Here is a 23,064-nt window from a genome sequence, read left to right as displayed (position 1 = left end):
ACGGGACCAGAGCTGAGCCAGATGGAGAGATAAGGCTGGGGAAGTAGAGGGTCTACCTGCGGGAGGGCTTCCTGGGAGAGGGGATATTGTGCCTGTACCTTATTGAGTGGGCAAGAATTCACCAAGGTGAAAAAATTGGAGTGGGGAGGTGGATGGGCAGGCAGAGTGAACAGCATAAGCAAAGGCCTGGTTGAATAAAAGACCATGAATTTGAATAAAATATGTAAGTCCAGATCCTGCTGGGCCTAAAGCAGTCAAGAAAGGTGTTTGAGAAAGGCGGTACACCATCCAATCCGCGTGAATGGAGACTTCTGGACAGAGCAGCCACTGGCAAGAGGCTGCAGTTCCTGGCTTTAATTGAATGGTCTGGGATCCAGCCCCTTTCTTCAAGGGCTAGGGGAATGGTCCTCCTGGCATCCTACTAGTGTCTGCCCAAGTCCACAGCAGGAGTGGGGGCTGGCTGGGAAACTGGGACATCAGCAGAAGGGCCACCCCATCAGCCCCTGCCGGCCAGGACTTCCTGCATTCAGTCATGGCCTCGTGCCATCCAGACCTGGCTCTGCTGGTCTGAGGGCCAAGGCCAGTGGCGGGGGTGGGGGTGGGGGCGCTGGTATCAAAAAACACCTCCCTACCTCTAGAGGAATTTAGGAAGAGTATGGACCCTGGAGAGTCCAGATCAGGTTCAAATCTTGGTTAGGCCATTCACTCATTGGCTGTGTGATCTTGGACAAATATGTTGAGCTCTCTGAGCCAGTTTCCTTATCTGTGAAATTAAGAGAATTCTATTTACAGGACTACTAGAGAGTTCAGTGGACTCTTCAGGCTGACAGGTAACAACAGTGGTTGACATTTGTTGAGCACCTACTCCGTGTTTAACTTGAAGCCACGTCTGTCTCCATCCACTAGATCATTAAATCTGCTGTGCTGGTCCTTGTCACTCCCATTTTACAGCTAAGGATACAGCCACTCAGCCACTCAGCAGCCAAGGTTCCCCAGGGAGGATATGCACAGCCCCAAGGCCCCCTTTACCACTCCTGGTCTTGGCATGGAGCCACCATGCCCACTGGGATGAAGCCAGCTTCGTACCCTCTTCCCGCCTCCTCACCCCACCGGCGCCTGGGCATGAAAGAACCTCCTGTTTCTCCAGGGAATTAGCAGCTCTAAGCTCCCAGCAGGGCAGCCAAAAGTGGTCCATTCATTTGCCTTAGTGAGAAGAGACTAATCACTCCCTCCTTCCTCACCCCAGGAGGTGGGGCAGAGGGAAGTTTAGAAGAGCCAGGAACTGTAACTCTGGTTGGCTGAGGGAAACTGAGGCAAAGAAGTCATTTATGTAAGGTCACCCAGGGGAACTGGGATGCAAACTTCAGTCTCACTCTAGAGTTGAGCTGAGTTCTGCATTTTTCAGGAGAGGAAATGGAGGCTCAGAGAGGGTCATGGATTTGCTGAAGTCACACAGCAAATATGGGTCAGCAAGGATTCTGGGGAGGCAGCCACCCACAAGGCAGAAAACAGGTCCCACTTCCCATAAGCCCTCAGGTTGCTTTGAGCTTCAGTTTCCCCCTGGGGCATAAGTGTAATGATTGCCCCAAGGCCGCAGCCTGGAGAGTCTGGAGTGAGGGTGATGGAATCCTCTGGGGTTGGCAGCCCTCTGCGGGGCAGACCTGGGTCTGATTTACCCACCGGGGCCTGCATGGGTACCGCAGGGCCCAGCTCAGGGTAAAAGGATGCTCACTTGTTTCGGCCAGGACTTGTCGGTCCTGGCAGGAGGTAAGCTTGGGAACCTGGGTAAGTGGAGATGACAGTAGGCAGGAGAGGGGGTGGCCACACATGAAGGGACTGAGCTGAGCTGGCCAGGGAACACCTTGGGCCACAACTGAGTGTGTTGGGTGGTGAACATGAGTGACTGTACTGTGAGTATGGCCCTGGGGGCCTGTCCCCAAGTCAGCGACTCGGTGTCAAGTGGTCGTGGTTGGGTGCTGACTGTCTGTAGGTATGCCCATGGCCATAATCATGCTTGGCTGTAAACAACACGGGGCAGATGTGAGCTGTTTGTGGCTGCCAGGAAGGCTAAGTTTCCATGGGTATGCACAGCAACAGTTGTGTTTGAGTGTGAAGGGGCTAGGTACAGCTGGGCTCAGAGTTGCGAGTTTGGTTGTACCGTGGATATGATGTGTGCGTGGCCTGTTCACTTATATGTGGCCTGATCAGGTGTGGCCGGCTGTCACTGTATGTCTGGGATATGACTTCGTATCAGTGGTTGATAGTGATGTTGTATGTGACAGGTGTGAATATGCTTGCATGTGCCCTGTCGCTATGTCACCTTTGGTGTGTGAGAGGCATTTCAGGGGACAGTGTCTGTTCTTGATGCCCAGCTCTCCTGGAGAGTCCTGCCTCCTAGCTCATTCTCTGGGCAACCAGCCTCCTCCCCTGTTCCCGCCCCCGAATCACAGCAGTCCCTGGCCTAAGACCCAGTGTGGGGGAGACAGAGAGGGCACGCAGGGCTGAGGGTGGGAGGCCGTTGGCCCATTCCCAGTGCAGGCCTATAAATAGCTCTTTGAGCCCAGCAGATTCCCAGGCAAGGTTGCCTCATTCAAGCCCCCAGCAACAGTCTGCTCCCAGGCCCCAGGCCAGTCCCCCTAAGCTCAGCCCTGGCACCAGTGAGGGGAGCCAGGGAGTGGGGAGGAGGGGGGAGGGAACAATTGAGGGGGTTCACGGTGGGGATTCGCTTGGTTCGGAAGCCGCAGACCTGGTCTCCTACTTGTTCAGAAGCGCAGTCGTGTCCAACTCTTTGTGACCCCGTAGACTGCAGCATGCAAGCTTCCCTGTCCTTCACTATCTCCCTGGGTTTGCTCAAACTCATGTCCATTGAGTCGATGATGCCATCCAACCATCTCATCCTGGGTTACCCCCTTCTCCTGTCCTCAGTCTTTCCAGCATCAGGGTCTTTTCCAATGAGTCGGCTCTTCGCATCAGGTGGCCAAAGGATTGGATCTTCAGCTTCAACATCAGGGCTCCCACTTGGCCCCTACCCATACTCTGCAACCTCAGGCAGGTGGTCCTAGCTCCCTGAGCCTGTTTCCTTGGCTGGAAAATGGGCAGCAGCTTGATAGCAGCTCCCAGCTTGTGTGTTTACTTCCCATTTCATTCTACCAGTAACCCTGTAAGGTGGTTTACTTTTAATGAGCCCCGTTTTTGTCAGGGAAACTGAGACACAGAAAAATGAAATGGCTGTCCAGAGTTACACTGTTAGGGATTTCAGAGAGGATTTTTTTTTTTTTTTGGCCATGCTTTGAAGCCTGTGGGATCTCAGTTTCCTGACCAGGGACTGAACCTGGGCCATGGCAGTGAAAGTACCGAATTCTAACCACTAGACCACCATGGAACTCCTCAGAAAGGGGTTTTGAACTCTGGACTTGTGCGGGCCAAGCTGCGGCTCCCACACGTGTCACCCAGACTCCTGTCCCTGCTGCCTGCCACCTGCAGACACTCCCATTAGTGTGGTCACTGACCGCCATCCGTCTTCTGTGATGAGAAGTTCCCCTGTGTGTCACTTTGGTGCCTGCGGCCACCACTAGCCCACCCCCAGAACAGCAGGCTGACACAGACCTTCCAGGGCACACTTGCTCCCTTGGGGTCTTCCCTCATCCTTCACTCATTCTCACCCCCTTTTCAGTAATCTTGCTGAAATCATCCAGCTCCCTGTTTCTTTGTCTTTCCACCAGTCGAGACCCACCCTCAGAGATACAGCCACACACATACATGGATACAGGACACTCAACCAGTGCAGCCCGTCTCGGTGCTGAGAAACGAAGACCCTGGGAAGAAAGGCTTGCTGGGGAGAGGGCTGATTTCTTTATATTTTTGTCCCCTCTCATTTCCATTTCTCATTATGGGAAAGTACACAGAACACAAAATTTACCATTTGAAAGTGCATGAAGTGGCAGTAATCCACATTACTGTGCAGCCATCACCACTGTCTAGCTCTAGAATATTTCCAGCATGCCCAAAGGAAACCCTGTGCCCATTTGCAGTCCCTCCCTGTCATCCCCCCTCCCCCAGCTCCTGGTCATCACAGTCTAATCTCTGCCTCTGCATTTATCGATTCTGAACATGTCATATAAAGGGACTCATACAGAGACCCTTTTGTGTCTGGCTTCGTTCACTCAGCATATTGTTTTCAAAGTTCATCTATGTTGAAACATGTATTAGTACTTCGTTCCTTTTTATGGCTGAATAATATTCCATTGTAGACCCTTTAAGGTCTGGGATCTCCCTACAAAGACATGCACATCCCCCACCAGCAAAGCAAAAATATTTCTGTAACAACAATACTCGGTCCATCCCAGGTACTCCATAAAAGCTGACTAGATGATAGAATGAATGGATGAATGATAGTTCTGACTGGCACTGGCAGAAACAGCCTTAGGTGTGACACAGCTGGGCTCTGACTTTGCAAGTCTCTTACCAGCTGTGTGACCTAAGAAGCTTCCTCTCCTCTCTGAGTCTGGCTTCCTGTCTATACCTTGGTGTAAAACAGTAACTGTAGCCAAAACTGTTTCAAGTGTGAGCCCTGGAGGGCTAGACAGACCAGGGTTGGAATCCCAGCTCTGCCCTTTGCCTAGGCGTGACCTTGAGAGAGACTTCATCTCCCTGGGGACTCAGTTTCCCCATCTGTAAGATGGAGCAGGCCCCACCATGGGACTTCTGGGGACACTTATTGTGAATGGGAGGAAGTCTGGCACAGTCGTCTCTGGGGTGGGGTGAGTGGTCGTAGGAGCGGGGAGGGGATTTTAGGCAGAGAGAGCCCCCTCCCTCGCACAGTTGGAGGCTTCAGGCTGGCGGGGGCGCATGCGCAAAGCAGCCCCGCAGCCCCTTTATAAGCGCTGAGGAGGCGCTGGGGCGAGCAGAGCGCAGGGCGCAGGGGTGGACCCGGCGGCGCGGATTGAGCCCAGCCAGCGTCCTTTGTGCCGGTCGACCGCCCCGGGATGCATTGGAGCTAGGAGCCAGGTGGGGGTCGGTCATGGGGAGGGGGTCACGTTGAGGGAGAGATCCTATGGGATTCACACAGAGCTCAAGATTGGGGAGGAGGGGCTGGGATCAAAGAGAAGCCCCTAGCATGGGGTGGTGGCTTAGAGGGGGAGGGAAGCCTCGAGTTGGGGAGGGAACGCAAACTAGCAGAGGGCTTGAGAATGTCAGGGGGATTCGGATTTGGGGGTAAGGTTGTCTAGAGAATGCGGAGACGACCCTGCGATGGGGAGGGGCCGGGCTGGGGGTGGGTCTTAGAGCTGGGGAGGCACCGGGAACCAAGGCTAAAGAAGGGGCGCCCCAAGTTTAGAGATGAGAGGGGAACAGCACCCGCTGAGCATGGGACTCCAGAACAGGGCACCCGGTGTCTGAGCTGAGACACCCCAAGATTTTAAGTGGGGATTCCCAGTTTGCAGATGAATGCAGAATTCCAGGATGGACTGCAGCGGTGAGGGGGCTCCTCTGACCAGCCTGAGCCCGATAGAAGAGGGTCTGTACAAAGACTGAACCCCCATAGGGAAGGGGTGTCTTGCTGTGTCTCTGCCCTTTTGGTTCAGGTCTTGGTACCACATCTTGACTTAGGCAGGAGGCTCTGGGGGCGCTCCATCCCACGGTGCTTCCTGTTGTTTCCAGGGACCTAGAGTTGGGGTGCTGTCCCTTCTCTCGGGGAGCATGCTGTGTATCCGAAGTGAATACTAGGTGAGAGCCCCTTAAAACCCGCAGCTATCAGAGCACCCAGTCGCTAAGGGGGAGCTGCCCCCCGTACTTTCACATCTGGCCGCGTCCTCGCCACTAGACACAGACCCTTGCCTCACCCCTTCAGTCCTGTCTGTCCGTATGGATGCATGTGGAAGTCCTGGATTGGTTTGGGGGCACAGACACTAGGAAGGAAGGGGCTGGGGCCCTGGGCCCAGCCTGGGCAGGAGCGACCCCCATCCCTGTGTGCGGGGCTTTGTTCCTCTCGGCAGCATTAATGGGAGACAGCCAGGCTGAAGAGAGGGTTGGCGCTGGGCCCCAGCGGGGGTTGTGGGGGAAGGGCAGGGAGGGAAGCCTGAGCAGACCGTGGGACCCCAGAACCCCAGCAGCCTCGCCGGCTTGGGGACATTCCCAAATGGAAGCCGTCCCCCAGGAGCTAGGGACTTGTGTGTGTGTGTGTGTGCGTGTGTGTATGTGTGTGTCTACCCCATGCTGGGAGGAGGTAGATGCTTATGGTGTCCTCTGTGAGTCTAATGTGACCAAGGTTGTGTCTTTGTCAGGAAACTTGTGCCGGAGCCACATCTCCCGGTTGCAAAATGATGTGTGCCCACCAGTCACCGAAGCCACAATTTATCCAGTCTGGTCTGTGCCAGGGGCTGGCAGCTACATGTGTGAGTGTGTGTGAGGAACTGTGTCTGACAGAGTGGCCTCATCGAGGGGTTTCCGTGGGGAGCCTGAGACTGAGGGTGTGTGTCTTTGTGCAGAAGACATGCTGTCTGCCTTGTAAGTGCCCATATTGTCTCTCTTTGTTAATGTCACTGTGAATCTGTGAGTGTGAGTCTCCAAGGCTCTGAGCCTAGAGTGTGTGGCTGTGTATGTGTCCCAGGTCCTCTCCATGTGATCAGCAGTGTGGACCCTGGGTGGGGGAGCATGAGATGTGGTCTGTGTGCAGAATTGGGGAGCTAATTGGCAGGGGAGACATTGGCAGAGGTTCGGGTCTCCAAGGGGCAACCAGGGCTGATTTACCGAGCCCGGCTTCCTTTCTCCTCCAAGGAGTTCCATGCGTTGAACCCATGCACACAAATACACCCTGACTCCAAGGCCAGTAACACATACACGTGTGTGCTCATAGCCTCTGCTAAACATTACTGGTGCCCACACACCCAGAGACCACACTTGGTCCCCCGTGCCCCACCCAGCACACGTTACCGCTGTGGACCCTCATACATGGTCCATACCACAGAGCGCACCCTTGCCTGGACAGTACCTCGATGCACAACCAGGCGCAAACACACAAAAAAACGCCTGCTGGCAAACTCATGCTCACTCAGTGCCTTCTGAGACAGAGGGTGAGTGTGAGGGAGGGGGAGACACACGCGCACACACACACACACACACACACATATCTCTCTCTTTCTTCCTGGCCACCCCTCCCCCAAAGCCCCACAGGCCCCTACTTGCATATGTATGAGACTCATGCATTATTAATAAGGGGACAAGCCCCAGACAGCTGTGTAAATGCTCACCTCTGGTGGCCCTGGGGAAGAGGTATTTTAAGAGAAAGGGTGTGGGTGTGTGAGGGTGCCGTTGGAGGGGATGAGTATGTGTGGGAAGGTGTGTGTGGCAGGACGAGTGTGCACCTGAACCTGTATCTGTCACCTTGTTGGACCACCATTGTATATTTGAGTGTGTACACAAGCCTTTGTGTACAAGTAGCTGTTGTTTAAGTGAACATTTCTTCGGCTTCACAAGTCAGCTCATTCCATTCTCCCAGTAACACTCTGAGGTCTGTGCTGGGTGATCCCCATTTTACAAGTGGGAAACTGAGGCACGGAGTGATGAAGCAACATGTAGGGAGTAGAGACAGGCCTTGAAACCTAGTCACGAGGATATAGTTTGAGCTCTTAATTGTACAAAGTGTGTGTGTGGAGGGGTGTGTGGTTGTGCATGTGCATGAGAGTTCTCTGTACTTGGCCCCTCCTAAGGCTTCCCAGGGGGCACTAGTGGTAAAGAACCTGCCTGCCATTGCAGGAGACGTAAGAGACGCAGGTTCAATCCCTAGGTCAGGAAGATCCTCTGGAGCAGGGCATGACAACCCACTCCAGTGTTCTTGCCTGCAGAATCCCACAGATAGAGGAGCCTGGTGGGCTACGGTCCTTGGGGTTGCAAAGAACCGGACAGGACTAATGTGACTTCGCATGCATTCACGCAAGGCTCTCCTGGAGCAGACACAGCCGAGTCCTACCCCACCCTTTAATACCCATCCAGGACTTGAGCTATCAGGGGACCCTGCCCCGCTCAGGGTTCTGAAAGGGAGAAATGAGGACAGCCAGGGATGGAGGTTGAAACTGCTGAGGTTTACAGGTTGGTAGTTAGGGACACCATACCAGGAGCTGACCTCTGCCCTGCTGTGCAGTCCTAGGCAAACCACTCACCCTCTCTGGACCCCGAGTCACTGCCTAAGAAGGCAAGGGGAGTGGGCAGTGCCACTGTGTTGCAGCCCCAAAGTTCAGCACCACGGACAGGTCCCCGGCCTGCCTTCCTACAGGGCCTCTGAGAGCTGGAACCCGGACGGGCCCCGCGGTCTCCCACAGGACCCTATTCCGGACTTCATCCACACTCCCCTACTCAGGGCTATTCTTTTATCAGGAAGAGGGTGCAAGGGCTGGGTTTATAGGTAATGTTCTAACTTCCCATCTGTCCCCACCTGCTGAGGCACATGGGTGGGGGAGGGGGACACCGGGAGGGGGCTTTCAGAGGAGTGGGAGGCTTTAGGGAGGAGCCATACCCCAGGGTTTCTAGTCTCTGGAAGAATGTGAAGTCTGGGAGGACATGCTGTGTCCCAGTGTGTGTAACGGGCTTTGCTTACAGGTAGTGCTCCGTGTTTGTGTGTTTTATGATCATGTGCCACAACCTCTAGAGAAGTCTGGACCCACAACAGGAGTTTCTCTGCGGATCTAGGAGGCCTCCACACCAGTCAGTGTGAATTCAGAGGGAGGATGGGATGGGCAAGGGCGAGGCCCCTTCCTCCAGCTGGGACTTGGCAGCTCTTCAAAAATCCCAGAAACCAGGAATAGAATCTTGGCGACAACCAGATCCTGGAATTGACGCTGAGAATCGTGTCAGTCAGCAAACCCAGATTACAGGCTGGCTTGGAGGCCAGCCTGCTGCCAGAACTGGGGACCCCAGACAGACTAGGACTGGATGTTGCCCTCTGGGAGCCCCCGATTTGATTTAGGAGGCCAACTGGAAGAATGGGATTTTGATCTTGGCTGTTAAAATCAATAATAATAACAGCTGAAATTTACCCCTTCATGCCAGGCAGTGCTAAGTATTTTGTATGTATTGACTGTATTGACTCATCTATTCCTTCCAACTACCTGATGTTACACCCATCTGACCTGCAAAGAAACTGAGGCACAGAGAAGCTAAGCTATTTGCTCAAGGTCACATAGCAAGGAACAGGCAGAGAGACCACCCCGGTTTGATTCACTCCAGCACTCATGCTCTGACCATCAGACTTCACTTGCTGGGGTTCTGAAGTTGGCCCTGGATTTGGATCCTGGATCTGCTCTTGCTTGTTGACTGTGTGACCTTGAGTGATGCATGGCCTCTCTAACCCACATTTCCAGATCTGTAGAGAGGGAGGAATTGGTCCTTTCATGTCAACTATCTAGAAGGGATGTACTCACCCCTTACTCCCTCTCCATCTTGTTTCAGGTCCAGGATGGGGGCCTTGTTTGTCTGGGTCTCAGGCCTCCTGACTCTGCAGATGCTTCTCTTTGTGGCTGGGGAGCAGGGTGAGTTTGCTCGTGAGGTGGGAGAGGCTGGGGTCTGGAGAACTGACAAGATGGGGCAGCCTTTTAACTTGAGAGTCTTCTCCTGCTGGTTCTCTGGCTTGGTCTGGAGAATAAAATGAGAATAGATGAAAAAAGTCTTTGAACAGTCAAAAGCGAACAAGACACCTGAGAGGTTATTTTTAGTCATTGCCAGCAGAGGCTAGAGGTTTCCGCCTCTCACTGTTTTGCTGAGATGAGCTGAAGAGAGAAAGAGAAAAAAAAAAAAAAAGAGGGAGAGAGAATAGTATGAAGATTGATTAGTGATGCCTGCCATGGATGTAGCAATAGAAATAAAACCCTATATGCCTCTCCCTGGCATCCCCCCAGTGGTGGTCACAAGGCCAGACTTTAGAAATGCCTCCTGATTTGCTCTGTGGCCTTAAGCAAGTATGATGTCTGTAAGCCTCAATTTCCTCGACTCCCCCAGAAGAGGATGAGAGATGGCTACCTCTGCAGATGGTTATGAAAATCAAATGAGCTGATTGCTATTTATAAAGTGCCTGGTATATAGAAGGTACTCCACAAACACCGTTTCCCTTCCGATGGTTGCCTCTCGTTTAACTTTTAGGGAAACCATGGCTCAGAGGAGAACACTGACTTTTCCATGGCCACGTCAGTGACACTGAGAGTCAAATCTCTGGTCTCCAGGATCGGGACTTTGAGTGGAGGCAGAACTATGAAAGGATTCAACTGGGTTGCCCCTCTTCTGCTCACAGATTGGGCTGCAGATCACAGATCTGTGTACTGCCTTGTGATGTTGTATAGGCAGCCTAACCTCTCTGGCCTCAGTCTCCCTGTCTGTAACATGAAGGAAACTGCAGTCTCTGCTGGTCCTTGCCTCTCAATCAGGCCCTCTCTCCACCTTCTCCACCCCAGGCCCACAGCACACCACCGCAGCTGCAGCCACTGCTGAGAAGGGGCTCCACATGCAGAAAGTGGGGTCTGGGTCAGTCCGGGCTGCACTGGCAGAGTTGGTGGCCCTGCCCTGTCTCTTTAGCCTGCGGCCACGGCCAGGTGCAACTCGAGAAGCCCCACGGATCAAGTGGACCAAGGTGCGGACTGCATCAGGCCAGCGGCAGGACTTGCCCATCCTAGTGGCCAAGGACAACGTGGTCCGAGTCGCCAAGGGCTGGCAGGGACGTGTGTCACTTCCCGCCTACCCCCGGCACCGGGCCAACGCCACGTTGCTACTGGGACCACTGAGGGCCAGCGACTCCGGGCTCTACCGCTGCCAGGTGGTGAGGGGCATCGAGGATGAGCAGGACCTGGTGCCCCTGGAGGTGACGGGTCAGTTGGGGGAAGGGGAGGAGCCGAGGCTGGGACGGGGAAGTGCACTCGCTGAGTGTCATCTTAGAAATCACTCCTTGGGGAATTCCCTGCTGTCCAGTGGTTAGGACTCTGCACTTTCACTGCCAAGGGCCTGGGTTTGAGGGCCTGGATTCAGTCCCTTTTTGGGGGGTTAAGATCCCACAGGCAAAAACAAAAGAAAGAAAGAAATACTCCCTGAACAATGATTTGCTCTCAATTCTGATAGAATCATGGAGAAAGTCTCTGTGCATACTCCTCTGTCTTTAGCATCTCTGTTCTTTAGCTAAGAGAGAGCAGCCTCTGACTACTCTCTTACAGGCCACAACATTTCACAGGATTTCACAACCTGCAGTCCCCGTCATGGTCGTCTGCTTTCACATAAGGCAGAGGATATTGGTTTTGTATTTAAAATAGGAATACAAGTTTCCTTTTAAAATAAATATATGTTTTTTTAAAAGGGAAGCTCTTTTTAAAAAGTCGATTGAAAATATATATTAAGGGGACTTCCCTGGTGATCCAGTGGCTAAGACTCCACGCTCCCAATGCAGGGGGCCTGAAGTTTGATCCTTGGTCAGGGAACTAGATCCCACATGCCAAAACTAAAGATCCTGCATGCTACAATTAAGAGCTGTGCAGCCAAATAAATAAATAATAAACATTTAAAAATGCAGGTAGAATTCATTAAAAAATTTAAAAAAGGAAATATATATTAAGGAAGTGATAGTCCTCAAGTATCTGTTTATCCAATTCCTACATTAAATTCTTTCTGTTGAAATATTCAGTGTAGTTTCTGTTTTCCTAACCAGTCAAGGTGAACAAGGCAAACAAATATATATTTTTAAATTATTAAACCAAAATCCTAGAAAAGGGCATGACACACAGAAGATGCTTGATAGATATTTGAGCACTGAATCAATGAATGGATCGTTGTGTGGAGAACACCCTGTGGACGCCTACTGGGAAGTCAATTTCCCTTAACCTATGTTGAAAAGTGGAAGTGAAAGTGTTAGTCACTCTGTCCTGTAGTCTGCCAGGCTCCTCTGTCCATGGTATTCTCCAGGCAAGAATATTGGAATGGGTTGCCATGCCCTCCTCCAGGGAACTGTCCTGACCCAGGGGTCAAACCCGGGTCTCCCACATTGCGGGCAGATTCTTGATTGTCTGAGCCCCCTGGGAAGCCCTATGTTGGCCATGAGGAAAAGCCCCTGTGCCCCCCTGTTCTGGAGCGCAGTCTTTCCACGCCCAACAATGTCTCACTGTGTATTTTATGGGGTCAGACAATCATTCCCTTTCTAAGGCCTTGTTCTCAAAACGATAAACCTCAAAGAAAACTGAAAAGTGATGAAAGAAGGGAATTCCACCTCTGGGTTTGTTTAGTTCGTTCATTCTACCAGACATTTATTGAGCAGCTACCACATGACAGCCTGGTGCTGGAGACACAGCCTTGACAGACACAGCTTCTGCCTTCTGGGCGCTCTCAGTCTAGTAAGATGGAGCAAAATGTTTAATTTCTTTGTCTCGCTCAGCCATTTCTCTCATCCCTAAATCAGAATTTGAGTCACAGTGAGCTTATTGATGCTTCACATCTGATAAACCAGGATGTGAATTACATGCTACCTTCTCCAGGAAGCCGTCAGTGACTCCATTTCTAAACTGGGCAAGAACCACAGTGGATCACCTGTTGCTCTTTGCTTCCTCTCTCAGTGCATGTACTTAGCTCCTAAAAGGAAGAATCTCTCTTTCACTCTTCTCCATGCCTTCTGTTACCTCCAGACCCTAACCCTGGCATGAAGAATGCTATCTTTGGAGTCCAGATCTTCCTGGATACAAATTCGGGCTCTCCCTTACACTGGTCGTGTGGCCCTAGAGTTGTCCCTCAACTTTTCTGAGCCTTCATTTCCTCCTCTGGAAATGGGGATAAGCATAGGGTGGTTGTAAGATTTCAATGAGATAATGAGTATAAAGGGGCTTCCAGGATGGTACTAGTGGTAAAGAACACACCGGCCAATGCAGGAGACTTAAGAGACCTGGGTTCAATCCCTGGGTTGGGAAGATCCCCTTGGAAAAGCCTTGGAAAGGGAATGATAGGTCAACCCCATAAAATATGCAGTGAGGCATTGTTAGCTCATGGCCAACATAGGGCTTCCCAGGTAACTCAGACAGTAAAGAATCTGCCAGCAATGCGGGAGACCCGGGTTTGAGCCCTGGGTCGAGAAGATCCCCTGGAGGAGGGCATGGCAACCCAAACCATGGACATTCTTCTTGCCTGAAGAATCCCATGGACACAGGAGCCTGGTGGACTACAATCCATGGGATTGCAAAGAGTCAGACACGACCAAAGTGACTTAGCATGTATGTACATAGTACTTATAAATGTTTTTTACATAGCAAATATTTAACAAATTCTAGCCCTTTATGGCCATTATCAGTCTCCTCATCTGTAAAACCAGGGTATATCAGTCTCACTCCCCATCATCACCCCAGCACTATGCCTGGTGCTGAGTGAGCAGACTTGGTACACGGCAGTGCAGGGCAGTCTAGGTGGCGCATTCTGTAAGAGGGAGGTCTGTCCTTGAGAATTTCAGCGTAAATCAGCTCCCTATCCGGGGTGTTTCTGCATAGGTGTTGTGTTCCACTACCGAGCAGCGCTGGATCGCTACTCTCTGACCTTTGCTGAGGCTCAGGAGGCCTGTCGTCTCAACTCAGCCACCATTGCAGCCCCGCGGCACCTGCAGGCTGCCTTTGAGGACGGCTTTGACAACTGCGACGCCGGGTGGCTCTCTGATCGCACTGTTCGGTGAGGGGGTACACAGGGTAGGGAGACGGAGAGCTAGCCCCTGGAGAAAGATGTTCCTTGGGAGCCCCAGGAGCACAGATCTGAGAGAGGCCGCCACCTTGTCTTGTCAGGTATCCTATCACCCAGTCCCGTCCTGGTTGCTATGGTGACCGTAGCAGCCTTCCGGGGGTGAGGAACTATGGGAGGCGAGACCCACGGGAACTCTACGATGTGTATTGCTTTGCCCGTGAGCTGGGGGGTAAGTCTGGGGCTGGTAGAACGCCCCCTTCTCTGAGCCCCTTTATCCTTCCTGACCCCCATCCTTCCCTAAGTCCTTGCCTAGCTCTCCTAAATTTCATCCCTCTCTAAACCCACAGCCAAGACCTGGACCCACCGGTTTTTCCTCCACTCCCCGAGCCTCTCACCTCTGTGCCCCTTCCCTTTGTCTGAATCTCTCCCCCTTCCTGCCCCCTTCTCCTTCTTCCTACTTCCTTCCTCCTCACACCTTCCCCCAAGCCCCTTCCTCTTTCTGAAGCCCAACTCGTTCAGGCGCCTCAGTTACCCCATTTCTGAAAAAAAAAGTGAAGCCCCCTCTTAGCACTGCCTGAGTGGCAATGACAGTGATGCTGTGGCGACGGGGGCGCGCAGCTGCGCAGCCTCCATCTCGTTTAGCCACAACCCCAATCCGGCCAGATCAGGGCTATTTGAGACGGGACCCCGTTCCCGGGCTCCGGGGGAGGGTCCCTGGGACACCTCTGACCTTCTCCCGCGCCCTCCCGCAGGCGAAGTCTTCTACGTAGGCCTGGCCCGCCGCCTGACCCTGGCCGGCGCGCGTGCGCAGTGCCGACGCCAGGGCGCCGTGCTGGCCTCGGTAGGACAGCTGCACCTGGCCTGGCACGAGGGCCTGGACCAGTGCGACCCGGGCTGGCTGGCCGACGGCAGCGTGCGCTACCCGATCCAGACGCCGCGTCGGCGCTGCGGTGGCCCAGCCCCGGGCGTGCGCACCGTATACCGCTTTGCCAACCGCACCGGCTTCCCGGCACCTGGAGAGCGCTACGATGCCTATTGCTTCAGAGGTATGTGTGAAGCCACGCCCCCGAAGGGTGTGTCCCCTGGTGACCACGCCCCGAGGGCGTGCGCTTTGCTAACGGCCACGCCCCTGGAGGTTTGGGTTTCTAGTGGAGGCGGAGGTCAGGCAGGGGAGAAACAGGTTGAAAACCTACTCCGCGGTGAGCCACGCCCCCAGGGGAAGGTCGCATCCCTGAGACTAGCTTTCCGTAGGAGCCTCGCCCTTCCTTAGGACAAGCCCAAGGCGAGCCAAGCTCTGCGGGGAAGTCCTGTTTAGTGTGTGGTCTAGGTCTTCCAGGTGGCGCTAGTGGTAAAGAACCCGCCTGCCAATGCAGGAGACACAGAAGACGAGGGTTTGATCATTGGATTGGGAAGATCCCCTGGAGAAGGGCATGGAAACCCACTCCAGTATTCTTGCCTGGAAAATCTCATGGACAGAGCAGCGTGGGTCGCAAAGAGTCGGACACGACTGAAGCGACTTAGCACGTATGTCTCCTGAGATCTCTAAGAGATGATCTCAGACCTCTGGATGGAAAGTTTCTTGCCTGGAACCTTGCACAGGAGCACCCGCTGGGAAGGGATTAATGCCTCGGCTAGCCACGCCCCCTAAGCAAGGCCACGGCCCCAGGGACAGGACCAGGGGATGACCCTCGCCCTTGGGTTGGTTCCACACCCTCAGAAGCCGCCAACCTCAAATCCAAAGGAGCTGAGTCTTATGTGAAAGGGCGGGGGTGGGGGGGAGTCTCTTCATAGGGAGGCCATGCCCATTAGACGCTTTCTCTCCCTGGGGAGGAGCCACGCCCAGGTCTGACCTGCCCCACTGAGAGTTGATGCTGCCTGAGCTTCACCCACCAGCCAAGATGTCTCTTGACCCTTTACTGCATCCAGTTGACTCTGATCTTGACAGTGGACCTGTCTGAACAATGGGGACTAAAACTTTGCACCTCCATCTCTCAGTCAGGGGGATCCCAGAAACAACTCAGAGAGTCAGAGGGGCACAGAGAGACAGAGATATGTAGATCTGTGCTGCAGCATGCTGAAATTATGGGTAGACTTCAAGCAGGACTTCCCAGCTGGGCCCTGGGCCTAGCACAACCTCTTCTGCTTTCTCCCACAGCTCATCACCCCACATCCCAACATGGAGACCCAGAGACCCCCTCATCTGGGGATGAGGGGGAGATTCTGTCGGCAGAAGGGGCCCCTGCTGGAGATCTGGAGCCCAGCCTGCGGGAAGAGGAGGAGGTAGTCACCCCAGACGTCCAGGAGCCTCTGGTGTCTAGTGGGGAAGAAGAGTCTCTGATCTTGGCAGAGAAGCAGGAGTCTCAAGCGACCCCCAGCCATGCCCCTGGGGTCCCTACATTAGCCTCAAGTCCTGCCCTGGAGGCTGAAGAGGTGTGGCTGAGCACCATGGCCCCCAGCCCCAGCAGCGTGGAGGCAAGCACTGTGGTGGGCACGCACGCAGAGACAGCCCCAGCCAGCACCACGCCCAGGAAGAGGGAGCGCTTTAAAGGGTTGAACGGGCGCCACTTCCAGCAACAGGAACCTCAGCAAGGGCTGAAGGGGGCACTTGAGGCCAGCATCCAGCCCCCTACCCCAGAGGCTACTGGGAATTATGTGGAGCCTCCCATGACCACTGGAGCCACAGACGCCTTGGGGAGTGGCCAGAGCCAGAGCCCCTGGGCTGTGCTGACAAATGAGGTGGAAATGCCCAGAGCTGGTGAGTGGCATCTCTGGGGGAGGTGGGACCTGCCTGGGGATCTAAGGGAGGCAGGGGGGGAGGTTCCCAATCACAGCTGGGTCCCCTGGCCTCCCCAAGCCTCTGAAGACCCCTCTTCCTCAGGCCTGGAGCCAAGGAGACTATCAGAAGAAGGAGCTGCTGAGAGATAATTATAATAACTGTTGATATTGTTTCAGGTTCCCTTGGTGGTAGGAGCCCCCAAGAACCCTGGCTGTGGCCCCCAACCGTGGTCCCGCCCATCATCCCAGGCCCCAGCAGAGCCCTTGGCCTGGAACTAGAAGAAGCCAAGCACTTTAGTGTGAGACCAGTCACCTCTGACCTGCCCTGGTCCCCCTTGGAGACCACTCCCAACCCCTCCAATGGCCCCAGCCCTGCCCCCTGGGAGGCTTCTCCCGCAGTCATTTCTCCAGACCTCCCTGTGATGGCCATGCTTCGTGCCCCCAAACTGTGGCTCCTATCACAGGAGCCTCCTATGCCGCTCCCCACTGAGGCCAGTGGAGCCAAGGGGCATAGTGTGCCCATGGCCACTGCCCCGCCCTCCTCTGCCTCAGAAATGGAAGCCAGCCCACAGGATCCCATCCATCCAGAAGTGTATTCCCTGCCCTCCTCCTCCGGCCTGGCAGGACAAGATGGAGTGTCCACATCCCTGTCTCTCAGCAGCCACGGAGGAGGAATTCCTCCGGCCCCTTCACAGGCAGCCATAGACACACAAGCTGGAGCCAGTCCTAATTCCCCTGGAGTAGACTTTGGAGAAATGAGAGGGGCCAGCCCTACTGAGCTCAGCAAAGCTGAGCACCCCAGGTCCAGCCCACAGGCCTCTGTGGACGGGAATGTGGGGGCAGATATCACTGTTTCTGAGACTGCCACTGAGCCCCTGGGAGCCAGAGGCATCTCGGAGTCTGAGTCTGGGGTCTTCAACACAGCAGAGAGTCCCACCTCCAGCTTGCAGGCCTCCATGGACAAGACGCAGGGAACGTGGGCCTCACTGCCCAGGGAAGGGCTGGACCCCCACTCCCTATCTGCACCCTCGGGGGTCCCTGAAGTCTCCTTGATGCCCAAGGTCACCTCACGTTCGGGGCCTTGGGCTGCTACAGATGGAGGAATCACGGTGGATCCTAGGGATTCCACAGTCACACTGGACACCAGCGATGCTGGCGGGCATTGGGAACCTGGATCCCACATGATTGAGGGAGCTGAAAGCCCCACCTTGAGCCCTCAAATGACTGTGGATACAAGTGTGGTGACATCCCTCACGTCCTTGGACCTGGGGGACAAGGTTGGGGTCCTGTCCACATTCACAGTGGCCTCCTCAAGCTCCCGGCCCCACCCAGAGCCAGAGGGCCCCCTGGTAACCCAGGGAACGCTGGGAGCCGTGGAGCCTCCACAGGAGGACAGCCACTCGGGGGACCCCATTCTTCCTCCCTGGACGGCGACAGCAGCCAACAAGGACGAGCCTGCTTCAGTTTCCTCGGGGGAGCCTACCGTGCCGTGGGACTCCCCCAGCACCCTGCTGCCTGCCTCCCTGGGCCCAGAGGAATTTGAGCTGGAGGTCCTGGTGGGGAGCCCAGGTGTGGAGAGCTTCTGGGAGGAGGCAGCAAGTGGAGAGGAGCCCGCCCTGCCAGGGACTCCTGCAAATGGGAGTGCAGAGGAGGGTGAGTTTGAAGCTCGTGGTCTCATCCAGGCCACCGTGTTGGTGCTCAGGGATGTGGGGTTGGGAGGAAGGATTGTCCTTGGTGCCTGGGAAGGTTTCTAGCAGGGGATGATGTTCAAGATGGGGGCTCATTAGACAGAGCTGAATTCCAGAAAGGGTGCTCCTGGCAGAGGCACCATCCTGGGCAAAGGGCACGAGGTGAAGTTGTGTATGATGTGTTTTGCACACCGTAGTGGTGAGGCGATGATGAGTGGTTGGGCAGAGTTTGGTTTGGGGAATGAGTACCATCAGCAGATCATGTTCGTGTCCTCTCTGAGCTGACAGTGCTGGGCAAGGCTGGGGTCCTGCCTTCAGCGATGCCCCTGTCTGAAGATGAGGCTGGCACAGACCCCTCCCTGGGGGGGAGCGGAAGGAGGAGGCTTGGCAGGGAGGTCTTCCTGGACAAATGTTGAACTGCAGCTGAAATCCAGTGGTGCACATCTTGAGGGACCTCTTGCCACAGGGAATGTGCGTGCTGGGAAGGAGCGGGAGTGGTGGGCATCACCCCCATTTTGAAGATAGCAAACTGAAGCTCAGGGACATACGTCACTACCAGCCAGTCAGTGATCAAACCTCAAGTCCACATATGCCTTAGTTGCTCTGTGCCCAGTGGAGTCCAGAGAGACCCACCAGCCTGTTCTCCTGAGGTCAGGTCTGCCCATAACTCAGCCTGCAAATTCCAGCCCTTTAGTTTTTAGGTCCTGTCATATTGAGCTATTTTTTTTGGTCAAGTGAGCTTAAAAAAAAAAAAAGCAGTTAATTAAAAGACACTTTTTCTGAGTTGCAAAACACTCTTATTAACACAATTGGTTTTACACTTGCTCCTTTTTTTGAAGGCAAAGTGTCATGGCGATGGGAACGGTGGATGCAGGGTTTCATCGCCCACCCTGTCATCTCTGGGCTGTGTCTGGGGCCCCATCTTCTTTTCTTAGATGCCCAGGAGGCAGGTGGACCCTGGGCAGGGGAACTTGCATTGGTAATGGTTGATGATTATAGGTGACTGCCTTTGTGTTTGGATTATTTTGAGCACTTTACTAGAATCATCTTGGTTAATCTTTTTATTTTTAAATTTTTTTTAAGATTTTTTTATGTTTTGGCCACTCTGTGCAGCATGGAGGATTTTAGTTACCTGAGCAGGGATTGAACCCATGTCCACCCCCACCCCCCCCCGCTGCCATTGGCAGTACAGAGTCTTAACCACTAGACCACCAGGGAAATCCCTAGTTAATCCTTTTAATGTCTTTAGGGAGCAAGTTCTACTATGATTCTCCCTTTATAGATGGGGAAGCTGAGGCACAGGGAAGTCAAGTGACTTGTGCAGAGTCTTGCAATTGGGGAATGTCAAGGATAAAGTCTGAATCCAGGCTGTCTGACAACAGTCTTTGTCTCAATCTAAGATGTTTATTTCATTGGCGTAAATAAACAAAACAAAACGCCCTGAGGTTTTGGAGAGGGGGGTAGGCTCATCCTGGGAGGGGGCAGAGAAGAGACTGGTTGTGGAGGATGGGTACGGGAAGCAGGCTCAGTGCCAAAGGAACCAGAGGAGGAATGGTCAGATAGTTAGGAGGAAGACCACATAGCAGGGTGCTAAGGAAAGTGCGTTGAGAGGAGCCCCCAGGGCTCTGGCTGGATCTGTGCTGGACTTGGTCGGTTTTTTGGCTCCAGACTCAATCCATTGGCAGCCGGGGCGGAGGGAGGCAGCCAGTGCTGGGGGAGACCCAGGCGCCTACTCACCTACTGCTTGCAGCAGAAATGCTAATGAAGCCAAAAATAAATGCAGCACCAGCAAGCGACTGAGTCACCGCCAGTCCGTGGGCAGGTGTCAGCGGCACGGGGCACCTGGTGGGGCTTACGCGTCCCGCCGCCTGGCAGCCCCACGTGTGTGCACACACGTGCCTGGGGGGCACCAGGCACAGACATAGCCACAGGCCTCTCTGGCCATCCGCAAGGGCACAAGCCACCACCCCAGGGACAGGCTTCCATCATTGCAGGAGGACCAGCGGCTGGCTGTCTTTACTCAGTTAGCAAGCAACTGCTGAGTGCTGGCTGTATTCCAGGCACGAGGGTGAGATCGAGTCAGCTCTGGAAGCTGACCTTCTAGAGCAATTCTCTAGAACTTTCCTAGTGGTGGAAATGTTCTCAAGCTACACTGTCTAGTACGATAGCAGCCAGCCACTTGGGTCTTCTTTGTTGCACACAGCGTCTTCGCTGTGGCACATGGGTTTTTCATCCTGGCACACAGGCGTCCCTCCCATTGTGGCAGGAGGGCTCCGGAGTGTGTGGGCTCAGCAGTTGTGGAATGCAGGCTTGGTTGCCTGGCGGTATGTGGTATCTTAATTCCCTGACCAGGGATTGAACCTGTATCCACTGCATTGGAAGGTGGATTCTTATAACAGGTGGACCACCAGGGAAGTCCCAGAACTACAGTTTAATTTTTCTTCCATTTTACTTAACTTAAACAGCTAGGTGTGACTGAAATGTGGACCATCACCTCGCTCGCGGGAGGCATGGATAAGAAATGGTGATGTTAATAAATTATACTGGAGGTTAGAGAGTAAGAAAGACAAAAGAGAAAAATAAAGCAAGAGATGAGGGATGCCAGTGGGCAGTTTGGGTTTTGGAAGGGGGTTAGGATAAAATCTGAGCAAGCCTGAAGGAGATTGAGGAAGGAGCCATACAGAGATCTGGGAGGACGAACACTTCAGGCAGAGGAAATGGCTTGTGCAAATGCCCTGAGGTGGGCCTGTGATGGTCCAGTGAAGGAACGGAGGCCCAGCATGGCTGCAAGCTGAGAAAGAGAAGAAGGGAGATAAGAATCAGGCAGGGAGATACTGGGGGAGGTTGTATGGGGCCCTGGGGGCTGATTTTGACTTTTCCTATGAGGGCAGTTGGTAGCCATGGAGGAATCTAGGCAGAGGAGGGACATGATCTGACTCAGGTTTACATGGGCTTCCTCACAGCTTCGCACCTGTGGGGAACACCCTGCGAAGGGTGAAGGTGGAGGCCAAAAGGCCAGGGAGGAGGTGCCTGCTTGGTGCTGCCTCATTTTGTTTTGGGGCCCCAGACAAAGACAAAGCAGGAACAAATTCTGGGTGATAGGGGCTGGAGAAAGGGCTGTAAACTGGGCTTTCAGAACCCCCAAGGCCAGTTTTGGCACTTGAACTGTCCTGCTGTGTGGCTTTGAGGTAGGCCCTGGGTCTCTGGGCCTTCTCTGGGTCTCAGTTCTAGCATCTTGCAGTGGAAGAGCTGACACTGCCCTGACAAGAGATGGGCGTCATCTGGGGTGCTTGGGGGTTCTTGCTGTGCCCCTCCAAGGCTCCAGGACAGAGCCCGCCCACCAAGGCATCTGGGCCCCTGAGATGGGGAGGGGAGACCCTCCCGCCTCCAGAGAAAAACCGCTGAAGAATGAGAGAGGGGTAGAGGGCTTCACATTCACTCCCCCTGTCCATGGTAAGCAATGGACAAGAGGCCTCAAGAGGCCCCAGGCTGATATACACAGAGCCAGACATGGCATTATGGTCAGGAATGGAGAAGGATGAGCTGTTTTTTTTTTTTTTTTTTTTTTTTTTTTAGGATGAGCTGTTTTTATTGTTGTTTTGTAAATGAGGCAACAGAAATTCACAGAATTTGCCCAGGATTTCCTAGTGAGTGGCAGAGGCAGATATTGAACCAGACTGTCTGACTGCACACCCTATGCACAGTAACTGCTGTAAATCACCTCTTCTCCACATTGTAACCACTGAGGTTGCATCAAAAGAGGCTGAGCCACAAGAATGAAGGAGATGATGGTTCCCACTGGTCCTGGTGCTGTTCATTCCCCATCTAGAATCTATGCCTACTTTGCCCTTGAAGTATGAGAAGCACAATGAAAGTAGAGTATGTCTAGAAGCGGGGGGATAAGTCAAGGAGAGCACTTAGACCATGTTCTAGGAGACTTTGTAAGAGAAGCTAAGGGAATCCCATTCTTTAAAAAAAAAAAAAAACACACACAAACCTTGGCTTCTTTTAAATTTATTTTATTTTTCTTATCTTTTGGCCCCATCACACAGCATGTGGAATCTTAGTTCCCCAGCCAGGGACTGAACCATGCCCTCTGCACTGGAAGCGTGGAGTCTTAACCAGGAACCCCATTCTAGTTCAGTCCAAGGAAAGACTTTGCCATAGGCAGTGCAGCCAACAGATGCTTTGTAAAGAGTATTTTCTGGAAACAGATTCCTAGAAAGAGTAAGCTCATTACAGGGTCACACGAGAGGAAGTTAGCAATCACTGGGAAGGTACAGAGGGGACTCCACAGAGAGGGACTGAACAGAAGGGCCTGTCAAGGTCTGAGTTCTGGGTTCTGTGAGAGGCCGGCCTGATGGCCTGACTCCTTCCGACCCTGCCTTTCCCTCCCACAGTCCCCTTGGATCCCTGTGAGAACAACCCTTGCCTGCATGGGGGCACCTGTAGGGCCAATGGCACCATGTATGGCTGCAGCTGTGACCAGGGGTTTGCTGGAGAGAACTGTGAGATCGGTGAGTACCGTGGAATCAGGATGTCCCAGCAAACGTCTCCATGACGGATCAGGGGATCACAAGAGGCTGGCTTCCCATGCTCCTTTCCCCTCCCTCACTCCTTGGGTCCAGTAAACCAGCCCCATCACCACACATCTGAGCTCTCATTCTGGGGGCTGAAGCTCTGGGGTGCTGCCTCCCATTACTACCAGGCAGAGGTAGGGGAGGGGAAGACAAAGGGATGGTAAGGTTCAGACTCCCACCCCTGAAGGGCCCCTGGGGATCTCCTACCCTCTTCTGGATGGGCAGGGGTATAGGCACCACCACCAGAACTGTTGGATGCCAGCCCCAAAGCCCCATACAAGAAATACGCCAAATCATGAAATTATAAAAATAATTATAAGTGACATAATTTCTTGAGCTCTTCCATT

The 23,064-nt window shown here is 53.7% G+C and overlaps 1 protein-coding gene across 1 annotated transcript in view; it reads left to right on the top strand.

The window, feature by feature from the left end:
- The first annotated feature begins 4,901 nt into the window (after positions 1-4,901).
- Positions 4,902-23,064, top strand: part of NCAN (neurocan) — a 29,311-nt gene continuing 11,148 nt past the window's right edge. The window contains exons 1-9 of the mRNA XM_043910833.1: positions 4,902-5,007; positions 9,442-9,521; positions 10,437-10,847; positions 13,491-13,665; positions 13,776-13,903; positions 14,427-14,720; positions 15,830-16,429; positions 16,627-18,102; positions 22,538-22,654. Of these exons, the coding sequence (XP_043766768.1) occupies positions 9,449-9,521; positions 10,437-10,847; positions 13,491-13,665; positions 13,776-13,903; positions 14,427-14,720; positions 15,830-16,429; positions 16,627-18,102; positions 22,538-22,654 (3,274 nt within the window). The 5' untranslated portion in view covers positions 4,902-5,007; positions 9,442-9,448. The remainder of the gene's footprint in view (positions 5,008-9,441; positions 9,522-10,436; positions 10,848-13,490; positions 13,666-13,775; positions 13,904-14,426; positions 14,721-15,829; positions 16,430-16,626; positions 18,103-22,537; positions 22,655-23,064) is intronic.

This window comes from Cervus elaphus, chromosome 9 (assembly GCF_910594005.1).
Source record: "Cervus elaphus chromosome 9, mCerEla1.1, whole genome shotgun sequence".
Lineage (NCBI taxonomy): Eukaryota > Metazoa > Chordata > Mammalia > Artiodactyla > Cervidae > Cervus > Cervus elaphus.
This window is presented reverse-complemented; position numbering and strand designations above follow the sequence as displayed.